The sequence below is a fragment of the Camelus bactrianus genome, chromosome 20 (genome assembly GCF_048773025.1).
Source record: "Camelus bactrianus isolate YW-2024 breed Bactrian camel chromosome 20, ASM4877302v1, whole genome shotgun sequence".
Classification (NCBI taxonomy): domain Eukaryota; kingdom Metazoa; phylum Chordata; class Mammalia; order Artiodactyla; family Camelidae; genus Camelus; species Camelus bactrianus.
In genome coordinates, this window is record NC_133558.1 from 23,298,886 (window position 1) to 23,318,598 (window position 19,713).

At 38.8% G+C, this 19,713-nt stretch overlaps 1 protein-coding gene across 2 annotated transcripts in view; it reads left to right on the forward strand.

The window, feature by feature from the left end:
- MAPK14 (mitogen-activated protein kinase 14) overlaps positions 1 to 19,713 on the forward strand; it is a 61,966-nt gene that overhangs the window by 37,297 nt on the left and 4,956 nt on the right. The window contains exons 7-10 of one of the 2 annotated variants that reach the window (XM_010949015.3): positions 432 to 546; positions 1,127 to 1,198; positions 14,906 to 14,985; positions 17,384 to 17,462. In XM_010949015.3, coding sequence (XP_010947317.1) covers positions 432 to 546; positions 1,127 to 1,198; positions 14,906 to 14,985; positions 17,384 to 17,462 — 346 coding nt within the window. Of the gene's footprint in view, positions 1 to 431; positions 547 to 1,126; positions 1,199 to 10,943; positions 11,024 to 14,905; positions 14,986 to 17,383; positions 17,463 to 19,713 lie in introns of both variants that reach the window. The other variant, XM_010949013.3, reaches the window with a different exon arrangement.

Below are 19,713 nucleotides of genomic sequence, written 5' to 3' on the forward strand. Positions count from 1 at the left end.
TATAATATTGAGTTCCATTTGTATTATATGTATCAATAGTTCACTCTGTTTTATTGCTGAGTAGATCTATTTTATGACTATACCACAGTTTATTTATCCATCTATCTGTTGATAGACATGTGCTTCAATTCCAGTTTGGGGCTAGATAAAGCTGCTCTGAGCATTCACGTGCAGGCCTTTGTGTGGAACACGTATTTTCATTGCTCTTGGGTTAATGTCTAGCAGTGGCACTTTTGTTTTCCTTTCTGTAATTTTATTTTTTAAAGTTCTCGCTGTGTTCAGTGTGCATGCTAAGCATGGACCAGGAAATATGTTTATGAAAGTGCTATGTTGTTCTCTTGTTTTGTAAGACACTAGAGTTTTTTGTCTCCTGCTTGGTAAGTCTTAGGAGGTTGACTATTCCAGAGCCTGATTTCTCTTCTCTCCCTTAGATCTTGGATTTTGGACTGGCTCGGCATACAGATGATGAAATGACAGGCTATGTGGCCACTAGGTGGTACAGGGCTCCTGAGATCATGCTGAACTGGATGCATTACAACCAGACAGGTACTACTTGCATTTGTTGTTTAGGGCCTTACTAATACTGTGTTGGGTGTATTTGGGATTCTCAGAAGTAGAGATGGTAGGAGTGGGAAGAAACATTTTTTTCTTCCCTCAGTGATCCTTTTGAAGTCCACAAATGGGAAATATGTCAGTTGCTCAGATAGAGAAATGGGGTTTTTGTGTACAGCTTTCAGATTTTGTGATTTAGCAATCGGCTTTATACTTATTCATATTTTCAACATATTCTCCAAGTACTTTTACCTGAAGACATTGGGTTCGTGAGCCTAACCTCTCAATATTGCTTGGGAGAATCCACCATTTGTACTGATAAGAAACCTTTGCCCCTTTGTGAACAGCTTCTTTCTCTCAGCATAACTATTCTGACTTAGCCCACCTGTGAAGCCCTTTAATGGGGTGAAGGTGTTAATAAGCTTATGTATTTCTATAAAAATGCGTATGTTTGTTGAACTTCAGATGCCTTAAATATTAATTGAGTATTTCACCCCTAGTTATAGTTTGATTTGTAGCCAAGTCTGATTATAGTGACACTGTGTGCACTTTTATTTCTCTTTAATTTTGCCAGTTGATATTTGGTCAGTTGGATGTATCATGGCTGAGCTGTTGACTGGAAGAACATTGTTTCCTGGTACAGACCGTATCCTTTAAAAAGTTTTGGATTCCCGTTTCTTGTCTGTATTTTAGTGTCCATGGAAGTATATTACTTTTACCTTTCTCTAGGAAGGCTTTCAGTTACTTGCTTTTAGAGTCCAGATATGCAATGTGAGATCTGCCCTCTTGCTGAGTATCTTGCCTTGCCAAGAGAGAGGCTTCAGTTTACTTTTGTGAGTCAGAAAAATTCCTTGCAATCTGGAAAACCCTTTAAATCTTTCATATGCCATCTTTTTTGCAGCAAATCCCTTATATTAACTTCCCACAGCCGTTCTGTGACCTGAATGTCTTCCTGAGAAGTTCTAGATCTCCATGACTGATCTCAGTGAGCACAAGAAGCCCATTTATAAATCAAGGATATCTTGCTTTTATGTTTAGTTTACATATTAAAAAGGCTGTATTTGGACCTTGTAATGATATACCTGCTGACTTGTTATGTTTGTTGTTTAACAACATGTAATAAAAGCAAGAAGTGATAAGGTTACCCCGTCGCTTACCTTTTTTCCCCCTCAGCACAACTTTATTTTTATCCCAGATGGTAGCCAGACCTTAATTTACTTTCAGATTTATTGTCGAGTTCTTAGTTTTTTCATGGCCCTTTCCTGTCTGCTGCATGCCTATTTCACATTTTAGTAATAATACCATCAAAATGTGGTTTGTTGTAACTCCCATCAGTTCCACTTGAGGAAGATGTTTGGGCAAGAAATAATTTTGAAATATATGTCTATAATTAGATGTGAAGAGTTTTTTAAGTCATTTGACTAGCCCTCAGTGGGTTTGGTTAAGCTGTTAGAGATGCCACAAGTGCCTGTGTTCTATCATGGTCAGAGACCTGAAAGCTGTTTTAGCCCTTCACCTAAGCAAACTCACTGAGTTTATAAATCTGAATGTCAGTTTACTTACTTACAGTTGAGTGGTGACTGATTTTCATGTTGTCTATCCACATATTCTAACTATCTTCCACTAGAGAAAATGTACTTTCTTAATGAACTGAAAACCTCTTCCCTCAGGGAAAGCCATGTATTTCCCTCTGAACATTCCCAGATTGATGTGGAGTACAGTCTCCTTATACTTAGCTCACCTTATTCCTCCTCATCCCCAGATTCTAATTTTAATGCCTAGTGTTTCTCCTTTGTCCTTTGCTTCCTTTACCTTATACCTGTTTCTTGGAAATTTGGCATATGCATAACAGTCCAAGCTAAGAGAATTAGAGGAAATCTGTAATTTCCCTTTTTCTTTTCAGGTGCATACCTTAGAGTCCCATTCTTTAGTCTGTCCTCCTGGGCACACTGCTCTGATGCTATCCTCTGCTCCCCTGCCCCTGCCTCTTCCGTACCTCCATCTGCCTTCAGTCAGTCATAGATATTCATACCCACATAGACACAGAGAGAGAGACAGACAGTAGAGCATACTGCTTCAGAGCACATGCTCTGGAATCAGACTTCCTGGGTTTAGATCCGACTTAGCTCTTTTACTCCCACCTGTGTGACTTTGAGCAAGTTGTCTAACTTCTGTCTCTGATTTCCTTAACTATAAAATACTATAACAGTACATACCTCACAAGGTGGTTATGAGAATTCAGTGAGATGATATCTTAGAACAGAGCCTGCCAGCAAATGTTAACCATCATCTTCGTCAGTGATCTTTGGGAAGCTGTTTCTCCCTTCATCTTCCCACTTTATTGTCTACTTATGAATCAATAAAGGCTGGTTTTTGTTTTATTTAAATTTTGTAACAGGTAGTAAAGGGTGAATCCCCTTGGCAGGCTACTGGTAGAAAGGTTTCAAAGCAATTGTGTGTGCTCTCTGGTCCTGTCTCAAAGATAACTGCCTACAGATGATTTGGCCCTTTTAAAATGCCAACTCTCAGCCTCTAAGAGTTCTTCCCTTTTATGTGTACTTCTTTTCCTTCTATGAGCTTTAGATAGAAAATAGCATTTAAACTTTTTACTGAGGGATTCTTTTTTTAATATATGAGAATTCATGTCAAACTTCTTATTTTAGTAATACACCATTTCTTTTCTACTTGGCTCTTTTTCAGACAGATGTTCTCCTGGATCAGAAAACTCAAATTCCAAGGATTTGTATTTGTATTATACATAACTCTCTTCTTGTCAGTTGCCATCTGTGTGGCTGTAGCTTTGATTGCCTGACAAGGGGAGAGGAAAGTGTTTTCTATATTTTTCTTGCCTGAAGTGTACAAGTGCTTATATTCTAGCATATTGGTTCTTAGCCCTCATTGTGCATCAGAATACTCTGGGGAACCTTTAAAAACTCCAAATGCCTGGGTACCACCCCAGAGACTCAGCCTCAGTTGGTTGTGTGTCAAGAGCACAGGCTTTGATGTATTCAAATCCTCCACTGAGTCTAGTGTGCACCTGATGTTGAGTACAACTAGAATCTAACCTGGTTGACTTTTAGTTTTAACCTTTCAGGCTGATTCTGGAAAGGTAGTTAGCAATTTTTCCTTTTTTTTTTTTTTTAAAGGTAGCAGTGAGATCAGAAAAATTAAGAATCTAGAACTATCCACTTGGGGACCTAAAAAAAACATTAGAAAACATCTAATCGAGCTCCCTGTTTTTATAGATGAGGAAGGTAAGAACCCAGAAAAGATGGATACAAGCCTACTATCTGTGACCCAGGTCACGTTTCTTTCCAATATCTATATTGCCAATTCCTATTTCTGAATCTCCTTTTCTTAAAACCTCTGGAGTATGTGCTGGCCCCACACAGTCTTCCTTTGCCCAGAAAGGCGTGCAGCTACTGCTTATTTATGGTTAAAAATGCAGCTGCAGGCTCTATTTGAGTGGACAGTTTTCTCCCTTTTCTCCTGATTTATTATTCATCTTGCATTTGAAACTGGTGGTTTTAGCTTCAGATAAGAACTTTCTGTGGTCTGGCAAATGGTTTATGTATGTACTGTCCAATATGGTGATTGGTAGCTACCAGCCACATATGGCTATTGAGCACTTAAAATAAAAGTGGCCTGTGGAACTTAGAAACTGAATTAAAAATATTTTTGTGGTAAAGTGTATTAACATAAAATTTGCCATTTTTAACTTTGTTTTTTCATTGTGGTTAAATAAACATAACATGAAATTTACCATTTTAACCTTTTTAAAGTATACAGTCCAGTGGCACTATTACATTCATAAAATTTTGCAACCACTATCAGAGTATATCCCAAACATTTTCATCACCCTAAACAGAAACTGTACCCATTAAACAAAAACTCCTCATTCTTCCCTCCCACAGCCTCTGGTTATCTCTCTTCTACTTTCTGTCTCTATGAATTTGCTTATTCTTGTTAAGTAGGATAACACAATATTTGTGCTACTGTGTCTGGATTATTTCACTTAGCATGTTTTCAAGGTTCATCCATGTTGTAACATGTATCAGAACTTCATTCCTTTTTTTGTGGCTGAATACTATTCCACTGTATGGGAAAACCACATTTTGTTTATAGATTCTCCTGTTCGTAGATACTGGGAGTGTTGTCCCACCATTTGACTATTGTGAATAGTGCTACAGTGAACACTAGCCTACAAGTATCTATTTTAACTTCTAGTGGGTATATATTTAGAAGTGGAATTGCTGGATCATATTATTATCTTTAACTTTTTGAGAAGCAGTCACTGTTTTGTTTAGCAGTTTCTCAAATTTTACATGCCCACCAGTGATACATGAGCAATTTCTTCACAGCTTTGGTAACACTTGTTCCTTTCTCTTCTCTTCTCTTCTCTTCTCTTCTCTTCTCTTCTCTTCTCTTCTCTTCTCTTTTTCCTCCTTCCTTCCTCTGTCCATACTTTACCCATCTTTTAATTGGTTGTCTTTTTGTTGCTGAGTTTTAGGTGTTCTTTATATATTCTGGTTATTAAGCCTTTATCAGATATATGATTTGCAAAATATCTTCTCCCAATCAGTGGGCTCTCTGTTTCCTTTTTTGTTAATGTCCTTTGATACACAAAAGTTTTAATTTTGATGAAATTCTAGTTTATCTGTTTTTTTTTCTCTTGTTGTTCATGTTTTTGGTGTCATTTCTAAGAAAGTATTACCAAATTTAAGGTCATGAAAATTTATTGTATTTTCTACTAAGAGTTTTATGGATGTATCATTTATACTTAAGTCTTTGATCCATTTTGAGTTAATTTTTGTATGCGATATGAAATTAAGGGTCCAACTTAATGCTTTTGCATGTGGAAGTTAAGTTGTCCCAGCATCATTTATTGCAGAGACTGTCCTTTCCCCACTGAATGGATTTGGCACTCCTGTCAAAGATCAGTTCTATCCCATTGGTCTATATAGCTATCCCTATAGCAGTACCACACTGCTTTGATTATTGTAGCTTTATTTTAAGTTTTGAAATCAAGAAGTGTAAGTTCTTCAACTTTGTTCTCATTTTCAAGATTTTTTTTTTCTCTTTGGAGTCCCTTGTAATTCCATGTGAATCTGAGGATGGGCTTTTCCATTTCTGCAAAGAAGGCTGTTGAAATTTTGATCAAGATTGCATTGAAGTTTTAGATTACTTTGGATAATATTGACATCTTAACAATATTAAGACTTCCTATCCATGAATATGAGACGTCTTTCCATTTATTTAGGTCTCCTTTAATTTCTCTTAGCAATATTTTATAATTTTAAATGGACAAGTTTTTCACCTCCTTGGTTAAATAATATCCTAGGTATTTTCGTAACATCTTTAAGATGCTATTTTAAATGGAATTGCTTTCTTAATTTCCTTTTTGGTTTGTTCATTGTTAGTGTGTAGAAACACAACTGATTTTTTTGTTTGTTGACTTTATACCCTGCAACTTTGCTCAATTTGTTTATTAGCTCTAGTAGCTTTCTTGTGGATTCTTTGGTATTTTCTGTATGTAGGATCATGTCATCTGCAAATAGAGAAAGTCTTCCCAATTTAGATGCTTCTCTTTATTTATTTTTTCTTATCTAATTGCTCTGGTTAGAACTTCCAGCTCATTGCTGATTAGCAGCGGTGAAAGTGGGCAGCCTTGTCATGTGTTTGTCTGAATTTTAAATTTTATTACATATTCTTTAGATTTCATTTAAATTTAATCTCATGTGATTACTGGTATGGTATTAGACCATGCAGTTTTAATCTCTGCAACCTTCTTATTCTACCTTTGTCTTATTTTTTTGTGATTAGTCTTCCTGAGGGAATCTTTTGTTAACCAGTTGTTAACAATCCCTGGAGTTCCCCTGGAGATACACTCTTTTGTCTTAAAGCCAATTATATTTATTAAAGTTAGAAATTATTCTTGTTTGCAACTTTGCAAAAACCTTCCACATAGCTCAAAAATAGTACTTTTTTTTTTTTTTTTTTGAAGTAGACCCCTTCCTTATAAGTCTGGTTGACAGGGTGTGTGTATCAAGTGGACACATCAGAGAGAGCTTTACATTCGAAGAGAGTGAGGATACAGAATGTCTCTTCAGGTACAGTGCTAACTTATTTCAAAAACTGTTGGTTTTGAAAAGAATGAGCCAATTAGATAATGTTATTACTAACAATTAACAGTCTGCAGGCTAAGGAAGAGAGAAAATGAGCTTTGTAGCCCTGTTACACATCAAATACTGTTTTCTCCTCCAGAGTTCTCAGCCTTGGCTCACTGTTATTTTCCTTTTCTAGGTAATCAAATGAATTTCCTTCTTGTGTAAATTTTTTTCCTTTCATTTTAATAGCAATAGTACTCCTGAGATATTAACTAGAAGATCATGAGGCGCTTGCCATCAGCTTGTTGTCCTACTCCATAGGAATTTTCTTTGTGTATTAAATTTGCTCCTTAATTCTACTTCATCCATTTCTTCTTATTTTTAAAAATCAGTCATACTCCACACATTAAAGCAAGTGTCCTAATAAATGTTGGAGAAGAAAAATATTTTATTAGATCGTTTGCCTTTTCTTCTCTAACTTGACAGTATATTTCCCCAGAAAAGGCTAGAAATCTCAGGATTGTCCACAAACCTAAAGTACCTTAAGAAATCTTTTTGTGTGTGACAGTGAAAATGACTGTTTTAATGAGCAAAAAGAGAAGGAAGTAGGCTGAGTCCCATTCTAGTCCATCCTGTCTGTCACCAGGAAGGTCTACTAACCCTCCACAGGTCAGTGTTCCAGCTTTGCCCCATGTAGGTTTTTTAAATTGAGAACTGCTGCACACAGGCAGCATTGGTCACAGGCAGGTTCTGCATATGGTTTTTTTGTCCATGTTCAGCCCTCCAGCCTGCAGGGGTTTTCTAGGAGTTGCCTAGAGCACTTAGAAGTGAATAGAATATCCCTCTTTCACTTTCCCTCTAAATACCCATTACCTTTAAGTTTTTTTCCTCATCTAACTCCTTCTGGCTACCTTTTTTTGTTACAAAAGACCTAATCTGTAGAGTAATCTTAGGCCTAAGTTGTTGTTTTAGGAAGAATCAGGAGATTTATGATTTTAATTTTGACATTGTGATCATTAAAACACATTTTTAGCTAACAGTAAAAATATATGCTATCTAGGAAAAAACAGGGTTAAACCTGTAAAGAACGATGGCTTGCTGTGGAAATAACTAATTGTCATAATGTGGTAAATTTTGCTTTGCTCTGCTTATATAGCTACTTGAAGCTCCTTCTGGCCTTAACTGCCTGGACAAATTGTAGTGGCCTTACAGTAGCTGGTATTATTGGAAGACTGACCTGTATTTCAATGGATTTGCCAGCTCTTGGAGAACCTATGGTGATTTCTTCTGAGGTTTGCATGCTTTGACTTCCTTCATGCAAGTGCTTTTAACTACTGAGTAGATTTTTATTTTGCATTGTGTGTTTACTAATCTCCTAAGTATTGGCTGTCATGCTGTACCAACTCTCTTTATCTATAGCCCTTACACACTCATTGCACTATTTTGTACACTCTTTATGGCGTAAATACTTCAAATGGAGTGTTTGCATATGAAATGAAACAACTTTTCTTGACTTCTCTTTTTGTATGTAGACTTTCCAATATAGTCATTCTAGATTTTTGAGGGCAAGGCGGAGGGGTGGAGCTGAGTTGAAAAGCACATATTACCGGAAGTCTTTTCAAATTAATCAGCATTTATTGAGCTACTCAGTGGAAGGTACTGGAGATAAGATGGTACCTGTCCTCCAAACCAGAATGATCATACTCAGTGGAAAGTGTTTTAGGAGTTACTTAAACAAGTGTCTACTCTCTGATCATAAAACAAGATGGAGTGATAAAAATACTATAATAGAGGTGTAAATAGATTATTGAGAAGAAGCAGAGAATAATTCAAACTCAAGATATCCAGGAAGACTTCATGAGAGAGTTCTTGTTTGAACAGAACATTGAGGAATAAAGAAGAAGAGAAAAGATTTGGTAGGAGGGGAGGATGGAGGGTATTCCTGTTTGTTGCTTGAATAAATAAGAAGTTGGAAGCTTAAAATTGTCTGCATTATCTGGTGTGAGTTGAAGGACTGAGTGCATTAAGGAATACTAGTCTGAGAGAGAGTCAGAAAAGAGACTTGATGCCAAATCAGGGAAGACCATGAATGTGAGGCTCAGGAACTGGTGCTTTATTCTTCAGGCCTGAGATTGTTTCATACTGGCTAAGGTGGGAGAAAGACATGGGGTACCCCAAATCATTGCTGTAGTGCCCACTGTGACCCGGGTGGGTAGCATACTTTTCGGGTATGTTGGGGTAAAGTTGAGAAAGGCAGTTGAGAAACTCACAGCCCAGAGTCTTCTGTCTTCCTCAGAGGGAGTATAAAACTTGAGTCTCATTTTCAGCAGTCAGAAGTCTCTTCAAGAGTACCAATCTCAACAGCATTATTTCTAGAGATTAGATTTGATATATATATTGTCAAACTACATATTTGAGAATTTAAGTGGTCCAGTTTAAAACTTTTTTTTGACAACACCTTGAACTAAAATTGACATTTTAACCTCCAGGACACGTTGATTTTTGCCATTTGCAGATGACAAAATTCTCTACTATTGATTCAGAAGTAAGTTCTGTGAGTGGACTTGCTTTAGTTTATCCTTGTTTCCTGTGGAGCCTAAGTTGTTTGGGTCTAGGATGGGGTTCTGCAAACCTTTTCTTAAAGGGCCAGATAGTAAATCTTAGGCTTTGGGAACCATAAGATTTCTGTGGTGTAGGATGGAAGCGGCCACAGACAGCACGTAGACGAGTGGGCGTGGCTGTGTTCCAGTACAACTTTATCTTCAAAATGGGCGGCAGGTTGGGGTTTGCTGACTCCTGTCTAGAATTTTCTTCCATTTAAGCCAATTTCATCTGGGGCAAGATACTATTGCATAACTAATTCCTGTAACTAAGTCAACTATGGCTTCCAGAGGCCATTATTTTTAAGTTACACTGTCCTGCCTTCGTATGTATAATCATAAACAGAAATATGTTCTTCCATTCTCTCCCCTCTCTATCCTGCTGTACCTTCTCAAATATTTTGAGTGCCCACCATGTACCAGATGTTAGGCTAAACACTGAGGGTAAGTGGTGACCAGGCAGAGTGGCCTGTCTCCTCGTAGAGGTGACAGACAGTAAAGCAAACCAAGTAATTATAGATTGTGATGAGCACGGTGATGTTTTCCAGCATCGTGTGGCGATAGAGAACAGCAGGGAAGCCAAGCCGGAGGGCAGTGCTTCTGTAGAGTGTCGTGGGGAAGCCCTTCTGAGGAGGTGAAGTTTAAGCTGAGACCTGACATTGAGAAGGATCTGATCCTTCAGGAATCAGAAGATAGTCATCCTCTCCTCCTTTTCCCTCTGAATATCAATACAGACAAGGACAAACTATTCATATTTTCACAGAGAATATTGAAAGCTATTTGATAAGATTTTTTTCTCTTAGCTTTTTAGGCAAGTCTAAAAGCAGTAAGAACAAATTGAAAGTTTGTGTCTTCTGGTTAATACATGCACATATTTAATATACATAGAAGCGTTGACTACCACAATAAAGGTTTGGGCATCGTGGCCTGTTATTTAGAGCTTTGGGGATATGTGAGGTTTGTCAGTGCATTTATAAGGTTGAAGCCGCATGCAAACTGTGTTACTATGGAGCTCCTAAAGAATGTGCAGATGCAGTGGGTAGTGGGGCCCTCTGCTGGCTGGCTGTCGCTCACAGTTCTCTGCCTACATAGCCAGTTTAGATGGAGAGGTTTTCTGGAGGACATGCTCAAGTGGTTGGGCCCCGGGATCTTCGCAGACTCCTGTCATATTACAGGCTCCTAAGGTCAGGCATTAGGAGAACATTCACGGGTAGGCTTGTACATCCTTGGCTCCTGTGCTCTCTGCTTCTTTTCTTCTCTGTGGCCCTCTGCTGACCAGTGTTCTTTGCTTGACTGGCTACTGATGCTTTGGTGGATGGTGAGGAGGTAGGTGCGAGCTGAGCATATGGACTGTGTGAAGCTTTTGTGTTTTCACACGCTGTCTTTGGCAGCTAAGTACCCAGCTACAGTTGCTATACTTTACTGATAGGGGGTGTTGATAGATGCACAAAATGAATATAAGCCAGACATGTGTGTGGTAGCATTTTGAATCTTTGTACAGGAGGAGCATGTTCTACTTGAAGTGACCGTCCTGCAGAAGCCTTGACCTAGATGAATTCACCATTTTGGCTTGGTTTGGGGTTTTTAATTTTTGTTATTGGGGTACTTTTGTTTGTTTGTTTTGTTTGTTGTTGTTTTTCATTTTTATTTTGTCCCAACATTTTCCTTTATAGTCCACCATTAGATATTGATCAGTTGAAGCTCATTTTAAGACTCGTTGGAACCCCAGGGGCTGAGCTTTTGAAGAAAATCTCCTCAGAGTCTGTGAGTTAATGCTTTGATTGTAATTATCTGCCCTGTTGGGAGCCTCTGCCACTTGCCTTCCGTCAGTCTGTACTTTGGCCTGGGTATGTTTGTAAGCATGTGTGCCCTTTGTGTGCTGACCTCCAGGATGAAGTGTAAGAGTATGTGTGTGCGTGTGTGTGTGTTTACCTGCCTGCTCACATGCATGAGTGTGTTTTGTTTCCTCTCTATCTGGGTGTGTAATACTAGATCATGGAGCTTGTACTGGGTTATAGTATTCTAATAAATGAGATTTGAGATTCTAATTCATTCCAAGAGATTAATGGAAAATTTCTTGTCTCTATCCTCCAGCCCTGACTTCATCTTTCTCAAAGTTTCACATAAGCTCAAAGGCTCTTTTCACTTTTTGGTTAGTGTTTGTTCTCAGAGCATGAGCTTCACCATGTATAAGCTTTATCGCCAGAAGAATGAAATGTGCGTTGTTTGCACTCTAGTGCCCTTTCCAGAAGTTACTTGCCTTTTATTGTTTTAGAATAGACAGCTCACACATCCTGTGTAAGGTGTCTAGTCCTAGCAGGGGCCCCTCCTACCAGTCTCCAGACTATTGCAGGTAACAGCCCCACTCTCCTGATATCTCAGATCCAGGGGAGTGGGACTGTAAATCCCTGTAAAGCCATGGGAATGTGACTCTGGTTTACTCTGGTTCTTATTTCCTGCTGTTGGTCATTTTCTTGAGCCAGAGACCTGAGATCATAATAGCCCAGTCTTTCTCCCTTTTCCCTTCTGTCTGCTGCCAGGCAGTTGGATAAAAGGGAAAAGGAGCTCTGGAGCCAAGCTCCAGTTGTGCATTCCTGGATTCTCCTCCCAGCATTTCTGACTGAAGGGGTCCCTTTGCCCAGTAGCCAGAAGCAGGCTTGAGCAGGTGAGTTTGAACAGTTCATAATCTCTTTGACAAAATAAAGATTATTGTCATCTTGTTACATACTTTCCTTAAAAGCACCACAAAACCCAGTATACTTAGGAATTTCCACTCTGGCAGATGTAAGAAAATGTGCTGGCTCTATTTTGTTTTGTTTCTTTGCTTATTTAAGATGAGGAAGCAAAGGCACAGAAAGGCTGTGACTTGCCCGAGTCATGGACTGAGTCACTTGGCAGAGCTGAGCATAGATCCCAGATGTTCTGATAATATGGGGTAAACGTTAATCTGATGCGATCGCACACTGTTTGGAAAGTCATTGTCAGAGTTATTGACCACAATGTCAGCCTGAAGGAGTGTTTTCTTTTGCTTTATGAAATGCAGAAGCTGAGTTGGGGTGAATCAAGGAAGATGTGGGGTGATGCCTAGAGAATACAGTGCTTTTTTGTTTTAAATCCATTTGCTTAGAAAGATTGGTTGATAGAGAGGACATGGGGGCAAGATAGTGGGGCTGGGAAGGAGCTCAGTTTAGTAATGAATATAATGGATGGTGCTTATGAGACCAAGATAGAAACTCCATTCCCTGACTGGGATGGCTACTAGCAGCTCTTTCTCAGTCTTCTCACCCACCCTCAACCATCTGCCCTGTAGATATGTGTGTTAGTCACAAGAATTTCTAAAAGGAGAAGTATGGGTAAAAGGATAGTATTTACCTATCATTAATCCATCATTTATTTTTAAGAAAGAAACAACACTAACTGCCTGACCTTATAATAAAATGTCTATATCTTATGTGAAATAAGGCACATCACCTATTTCAACAGCTCTAGTATCGAGTTGGGCATAATAAAATTGAGTACCAGCATACAGAACTTACTCACATAACATTGTTTTGAGTATGGGAAAAAGAGTTTTATTTCCCCCCCTACATAGTTATGGCAAGTGCATAAAAGTAGTTTAAACAGTCAAAGGGGTAGACAAAATTGATTTCATGTTAGTGAAATACCAAATACCAGTTTATCTTGAAGCACATGATGTGTGGAACACATGATGTGTAAATAGCAAAGCCAGATGATTAAAATTGTTTAAAGCTTTTAAAAATTAAAACAAAAATTCATTAGTGAAAGAATGTAGTAAACAGAGGAAGCCAGTAGGCTTCGTTACTCCTGGGAAGTAGTGAAGAAGTGATGCCATTATTTATTGATTGATAGAAACTCAGTCAGTAAAAACAGTAGGACGTTCTGAGTAATAGATTGCAGTAATAGATGGACAGACTGAGAACAAGTTACCATGTGCCATGAGAAAGGGCATAAATGGGTCATGATGGATGGGTAAGGAGAGAGAACTTTTTTTTTCTTTAGGTTGGTTACTCAGTACCTATAGTAATCAGTGAAAGGACAAAAAAAAAATCATATTAAGAAAGCAAAAGCCCTTTCACTGACCCACTCTTACATTCTTCTCTAGAAATATATTCTTCCTAACCTCCTGACAAGAAGGGGATATAGTAATCTATTTGACTGAAGGAGACAATAACAGAAAGTGTACCAGCCAAGGTATTGTTCACAGGAAAGAAGAGAGAGGTGGCAGGATTTTTAACATTTTAAAACCCAACTGGTATTCAGCTATTGCTGGTTTACTTGGTGACCCCTTTTTGTTCTCTCTCTGGGCATGCTAAGTACTGTTTGTTATGTAATTTACATAGAGGTAAATCTAAACTTTTTTGTGAGAATGTTAAAAAAAAACTTTATACCACCTTTTGCATTTGCTGGGCTCTGTCTTTGGGCCCAGGGAGCATGAAAGGCTGGGAGGAGCTCATGGTCCCTACCCTTTCCTCAGAGCCAGCCTTAAACATGTGTTTGTAGTAATCTGGCCTCTAGGAAATTTGCATTCAGGGGATGAGCTAAGTAGAAAGATTATTGTGGGGAGCCACAAACTAGTGGAACTGCTTGATTAGGGTACTTACTGAAGATGAATCTACAACTGAAGGAGGGATTAATAGGTAACAAGAAGGAGTATGAAAAGGTTCTTGTGTTGAGGATTTTAAAAATCCAGTTACTTCTGCTTTAATAGGAACACATAATAAACTAACAGCTCTTGTAATGTTTGAGAAGGGGGATGTGTTCAAATTGATGGGACAGCTATAAAAGAGGGGTTTGGAGTACAGCTTCCTTATATGCTTGTATATTTGGAAGACCTCATAGTTCTGCCCTTGTCAGATCTTGCAGGGTGTTTTGCCAGCTTCCTCCCACCTGTTGTTAAGTGGAGTCAGTCTGTTAACTCATTAAAGAGACTTGTGGTAGAAATCACTGTGGCATGCAATAATACAGTCAGCAGCCGGTGACTTCTATTTTGTCTTTGCCATTAGCGTCTAACTTTCCCCCCATCTCCCCTTTCTTCACTTATCGTTGCGTGTTTGTGGCATGTATTTTAAATGTACTGCTACTAATGTCTTATCAACCCACACACCCACCTAGGTCTCACATTAGAAGGGGTGGTACTTTGGGGAATCACCAGAATCTGTGCTACAAAAATTTAACCTGTACCTTTGAATGAATATACTGGACATTTTATTTTGTCCACAGTTGAGTCAAAATTTCCTGAATTATCTCCATTTACCCCACAAACAAACAGATTTTGGCCATCAGTGCTTGAAAACAGTTCTCTGGCTGGCATCCTGGATCAAGGGGCAGTCTCTTTCCAGGGAGCCTAAAATATTTAATGTTAAAGATGATGCTAAAACCAAAGAAAATTTTTCCTCTCTGCATGGTCGTTTACTGGCTATATGCCTACTAACTTTCATGCCATTCTCAGAAGCATGCTTTAACATGTGGCCTTGGGCTCTGGCCTGGGGTGGGTGGGATGGGTGGGGAGTCGGGTTCTTTTGTTTGTTTGTTTTGGGGGTGGCTTTTTGGCCTCTTTAAAAACTTGAGTTGAAAGTTATATTTTGCACTGTGTGTTTAACAATGCCCTTGACTAGGCATCTAAAGATATTAACCAGCTTCAGCAGATTATGCGTCTGACGGGGACTCCCCCTGCTTATCTCATTAACAGGATGCCAAGCCATGAGGTGAGAACAAATAGACTGTACAGGGATATCTAACTGAGAAGGCCACATTCTCATTTTATTGTCACTGTATAACCAACACAGTTTTTAATGTCACCGAATGCTTGCATGTGCCTTGGGGGCTACTAAGGCAGTTACTGCCTATGTGCTATTACAAGACGTTGACATTTGGGATAAAATGTCATCCAATCCTGTGGATTGAGAGTTTAATTTATAGGCTTGTACATAGGAAATGATGTTACTTTTATATGTGAGCTTTATGAATTTAGTGCTCAAGAGGAGTTTCGTGTTTTCCTAAGGTTCTATGCCTGCAGTTAGGGTATGCTACCGTCGAATCACCTTTGGCTGGACTTGGATTAGCTGATGGCCTTTATCTTGCTTTACTATTCAGCCATTTTTTTTAATGACCAAAGAGGAGTCTTCATTTAAAAAAAAAAAAAAAACTATTAAAATATCCAAAGCTATTAGTACTGTATTTAAAATACACAAATAATATAAGAGACATAAGAACACTTAGGTAAGGTTAGGTGCCTTCTTTACCAGTGATTAACTACTTAATCTAACTCTAGTTTTATCATCAGAGATGATTGGGGCACTTCTTTTTAAGGTGCCTTTAATCTTTTTGGGAATCAGGTTGGCAACACAGAGGCCCTTCCCAGCAGCTTTGTTTCTATGTCAGCTGTATTCAGCTAGTCTTTTTATTTACCTTATTAGAGGGATGACTGTTCTCTGCATGAGACAGGTCTCTCTTACCTCTGTTTTCCTTTCATTCTCTTATCTATGTTCTCAAATAAGAAGGGATTACAGCCATACTGATACTCAATTCCTAGAGCTTTCTTTTCAGATCAGAAATTTATATAAAAATTTATATAAATTTATATTACATACATTTATGAATTTATATAAATAAAGGATAAAGAAGGTAAAGTTGCCCTAGCAGCCATAACTTTTCCTAACCTTGTATGTGTGTATATATACATACATACATACATATACACACATGCATATCTTTACCATCGAGCTGTATTAAAAACAGGAATTTTAAAGAGGTAGTTAAGGTAGATTCAAAGAAGTTTTATCTCAACTACTCAGATGGACTGATAGTGGGGTTTATTCTTTGAAACAGGGAAGGTCACATAGACATGGTTTAATACCTAATATCTGAAGCATGCATGTATGAGTTACATTTGTGTTTATACAATTATTCTCAAGACCATTTTTTGTTTTTGCCTTGGTTAGAGTTATCAGTCCTTGAAAGTGTTTAGCACTGTAAGTTCCTTAGAATGAAGTTCAGAAATAATCAAGTTGAAACATCCTTAGAAAATGAGAGCAGGCTTCCCTTTCTAAAGGCAACAGTAATAGAAGCTAGATAGCGGCTTGATCTCGCTCTGAACCAAGTACTGTCCTAAGGAGGTATTGGTTTGTTTCTCTAATCCTCACTCCAGCCCTGTAGATAGATAAAGCCCTTTTTTCAGATGAAAAACTCAAGACTTAAAATAAGTAACTTACCCAAAGTGATAGAGTCAAGATTCAAACTCAAGCCTGTCCCACCCCAGGGATCCAACTTATAAAAACTATTTTGGCAGTATAAATGTTTTTTGTTTCAAAATTTTAGTTGGAAACTCTTTGATGATTTTTATCTACCTGAATATCACAATAACCAGATGATATAGGCAAGCCAAATACTAAGATCTAATACTAATACTTTACCAGTTAGGTCATTGATATGCTAGTTAAGACTTGCCCAAGAAGATGTAGCTTATAAGTGATAGGGGAAGGATTTCTGTCTAGGCCATGTAACTTATAATCCACTCTTCTTAATTACTCTTATTAAGTTAGTTTAGTATTTTTAAAAATGTGTTCGAACCTCTCAGAATAATATACTAAGCTTATGTTTACTTTCTTGTTACCAAGAGCATTTTGTTAGCAAGGTTTAATACTGATATCCTTTTGATACACTAAGAACACCTACTGAGATTAGCACCATAAAAAGATTGTTGGTCCTAGACTTTGTTTAGGAACACCAGTCCCTATGCCAATTTCAGCTTTTTTAGGAAGGCTGTCTCAGAAAGGGCTACTCCTTAGATATCTTGGCCTCATTTTTTTAAACTTCTGATCCTATGACTAGAATGCCAATGAAAGGGAACTTAATTGATTTGCATTCTCATTCACTTGAGATGTAACTGTGAGAGAAGAACGGCAGGGGTAAGTAATGGTGATGATCAGAAATGAGGCAGTTAGGATGGCAGTCAGAGAGGAGTCTTTAATGAATATCAGACATTCATAGACACTGAAGCTGCAGGACTCTGTCAATTAACACTTGCTCCTGGACAGGACCAAGACTCTTTGACAGCAGTAATATTATTGAAAAGAGCCATTTTGAAAACCCTTTGTTTTGTAGGCAAGAAACTACATTCAATCATTGACTCAGATGCCGAAGATGAACTTTGCAAATGTATTTATTGGTGCCAATCCCTTGGGTAAGTTGACCATATCCTCATCTCAGTGGATATTGAATTGGTTATGACATAAACTAGGGATTTGAGGAAGTTTTTCCCTTATTTAGTCCCTATATTTTATCCCTAAATATAGTGCCATTAATTAAATGTTGGAAGGTAGTAAGTAATGCCATTTAATATCCATGTTCATTAATCTCATGACCTACTTATGTATTTCTATGATCACAGAATTTGATAGGGACATAGGCTGGTACAGGGGAGAAAGTAATGGGAATGTTGGAGAAATGATTGAGGGGCACAGGAAGAAAGAGGTGCAGAGGAAAGCCTGTGACTCATTCACTCGTACCTTGTCCCAGCTGAGGGTGAAAACCACTGAAGCACAGGTGGGTATTCAGTGGACCCACCGGGGCACTCCCTGCAGTGCGCTTCCCAGTGCCCAGGTCCTGTCATCCTCATGTACTTCTCCCTCTGCTTCTTCTCCTTGGGCCCTTCAGAGACTTAGCCATCCTCTCTTCTTTGTGGAGCTAATTTGGCAGGTCAGACTTTAAGGATGGCTCCATATTCCTTCCCCCACCATCACTTCCAGGGTCTTTGGCAAAGGGACGTGACAGTGGCAGCTTCGGTGGTGTATTGCCTGGGCTAAAAAAGGAGTTGCTTTATCCCTTAAAACTGGGGGCTGATGTGTACTTCATTTGGTCCCCCAAAAGTGGCATTGCCTGAGGCTCTAATTCCCTGACTCTAGGAGAACACAAGGGACAGTGCTATTTCATGGGAGACAGAAAAATCAGAACAGGACCTCCCTGTGATGGGGAGGGGAACAGCACTATGGTAATGGTACCATCAACCTTCTCACTTTTTTGAAGGTTGTATCTTAGTGGTATGTTTTTAAATCCCAGTTTGGATCATCCCTCTGCTGAAGGGTCCCAGCAGCTGTGCTCCAGGTTTAGTTTTATCCTCCTGAGAGCTGACAGCCATGACAGCCTCTTCAGAAGTTGGAGTGAGGGCCAAGTGGCTTTACCTTTTTGAGTACTTCATCCATAGTGATTGCTGAGAGCGGTTTCAGTGTTACTGTGATAATTCTTACAATGGCAGAGATGCTCACACTCACGTTCTTTGAAGTGTAGGGCATTTATGTATGAGTCCATGCTGGCCTTGGAGGTGGAGAGTATGTCAGATCTCAGCTGGGTCACTCTCACATCTAAGAATAAATCCACAAACTCATCAGAGGAGTACAGAATTCTACTGGGGTTGGTTTAGGTTCGCATCTGCCCTGGTATGTTCTCATTGATTTTGTGTGATGTATTTGTGCCGTATTATCTAGTTCAGGGGTCTGTGAGAAGCATTCTTTGCATCGTAGGTACTATAGGATGTTGGGAAATTAGGTTGTATGCTGGTAGCTTTCTTGTCTGTCATTCTGTTATGAATTTTTTTTATCATATCAGCTCATGTTTTAGACATGGCAGTGCTCACTGTCTGACTTCCTGATAGCCAACTCAGAGAGATTTGTTCATACATTTTTCTGGGGAAGGGGAAATATGTGTGTGTCCCAGCAGCTGATTTAGGTCACATCCATCCTGATAGATGTCCCCCTTCTTTGGAATTATGACCTGTAAACATTCAAAAGAACTGGATACCACTTGGCAATATAGGCTGCGAGTGAGCTGAAGGAGGTTTTGGGCTATCTGCTGCTCAGCACGGCAGTTCTCAGAATTTAAACAGGCCTGACAGTGATGTACAAAGAGTCACTTCTTGCAGGCAGAACACAGTGTTACTGACCAAGAACTTGTGCCCAGCATATTAACTGAGCAGGAATGCACCAACGATGTAAATACTGATGGCTCTGTTTTGTCCGTCACTCACTTCATGTTTCACCATTGTTCTTAAGATACGAAATAAAACTTAAATTGCCCTTTGATGTTGTGTATTTGTATCTGTCAGGATCTTAGAGGAATCTTTTTCTTACCCTGATCTTATTTTTTAATCAAGGTATTGGATATAAGGACATGGTCCTTTTTACCCTGGGGATGGCAAAGACCCATCATATGATCCAAACAACACCTGATAAGGTTATTTTTTCATGAAGAGAAGAATGTACATCTAGGCGATTTTCCCAGTGCTTTAAAGTGTAAACTTACGTACTTGACTTGACACATAAATATTCACTTTGTTTCTGTATCTCTCTGAAACCTACATCTCTCCTTTGGATTACTCTGGATTTCAGGCTGCAGGACAAGGGTCTCTTACAGCCTGCAGTGTATGCAGCATAGATCTT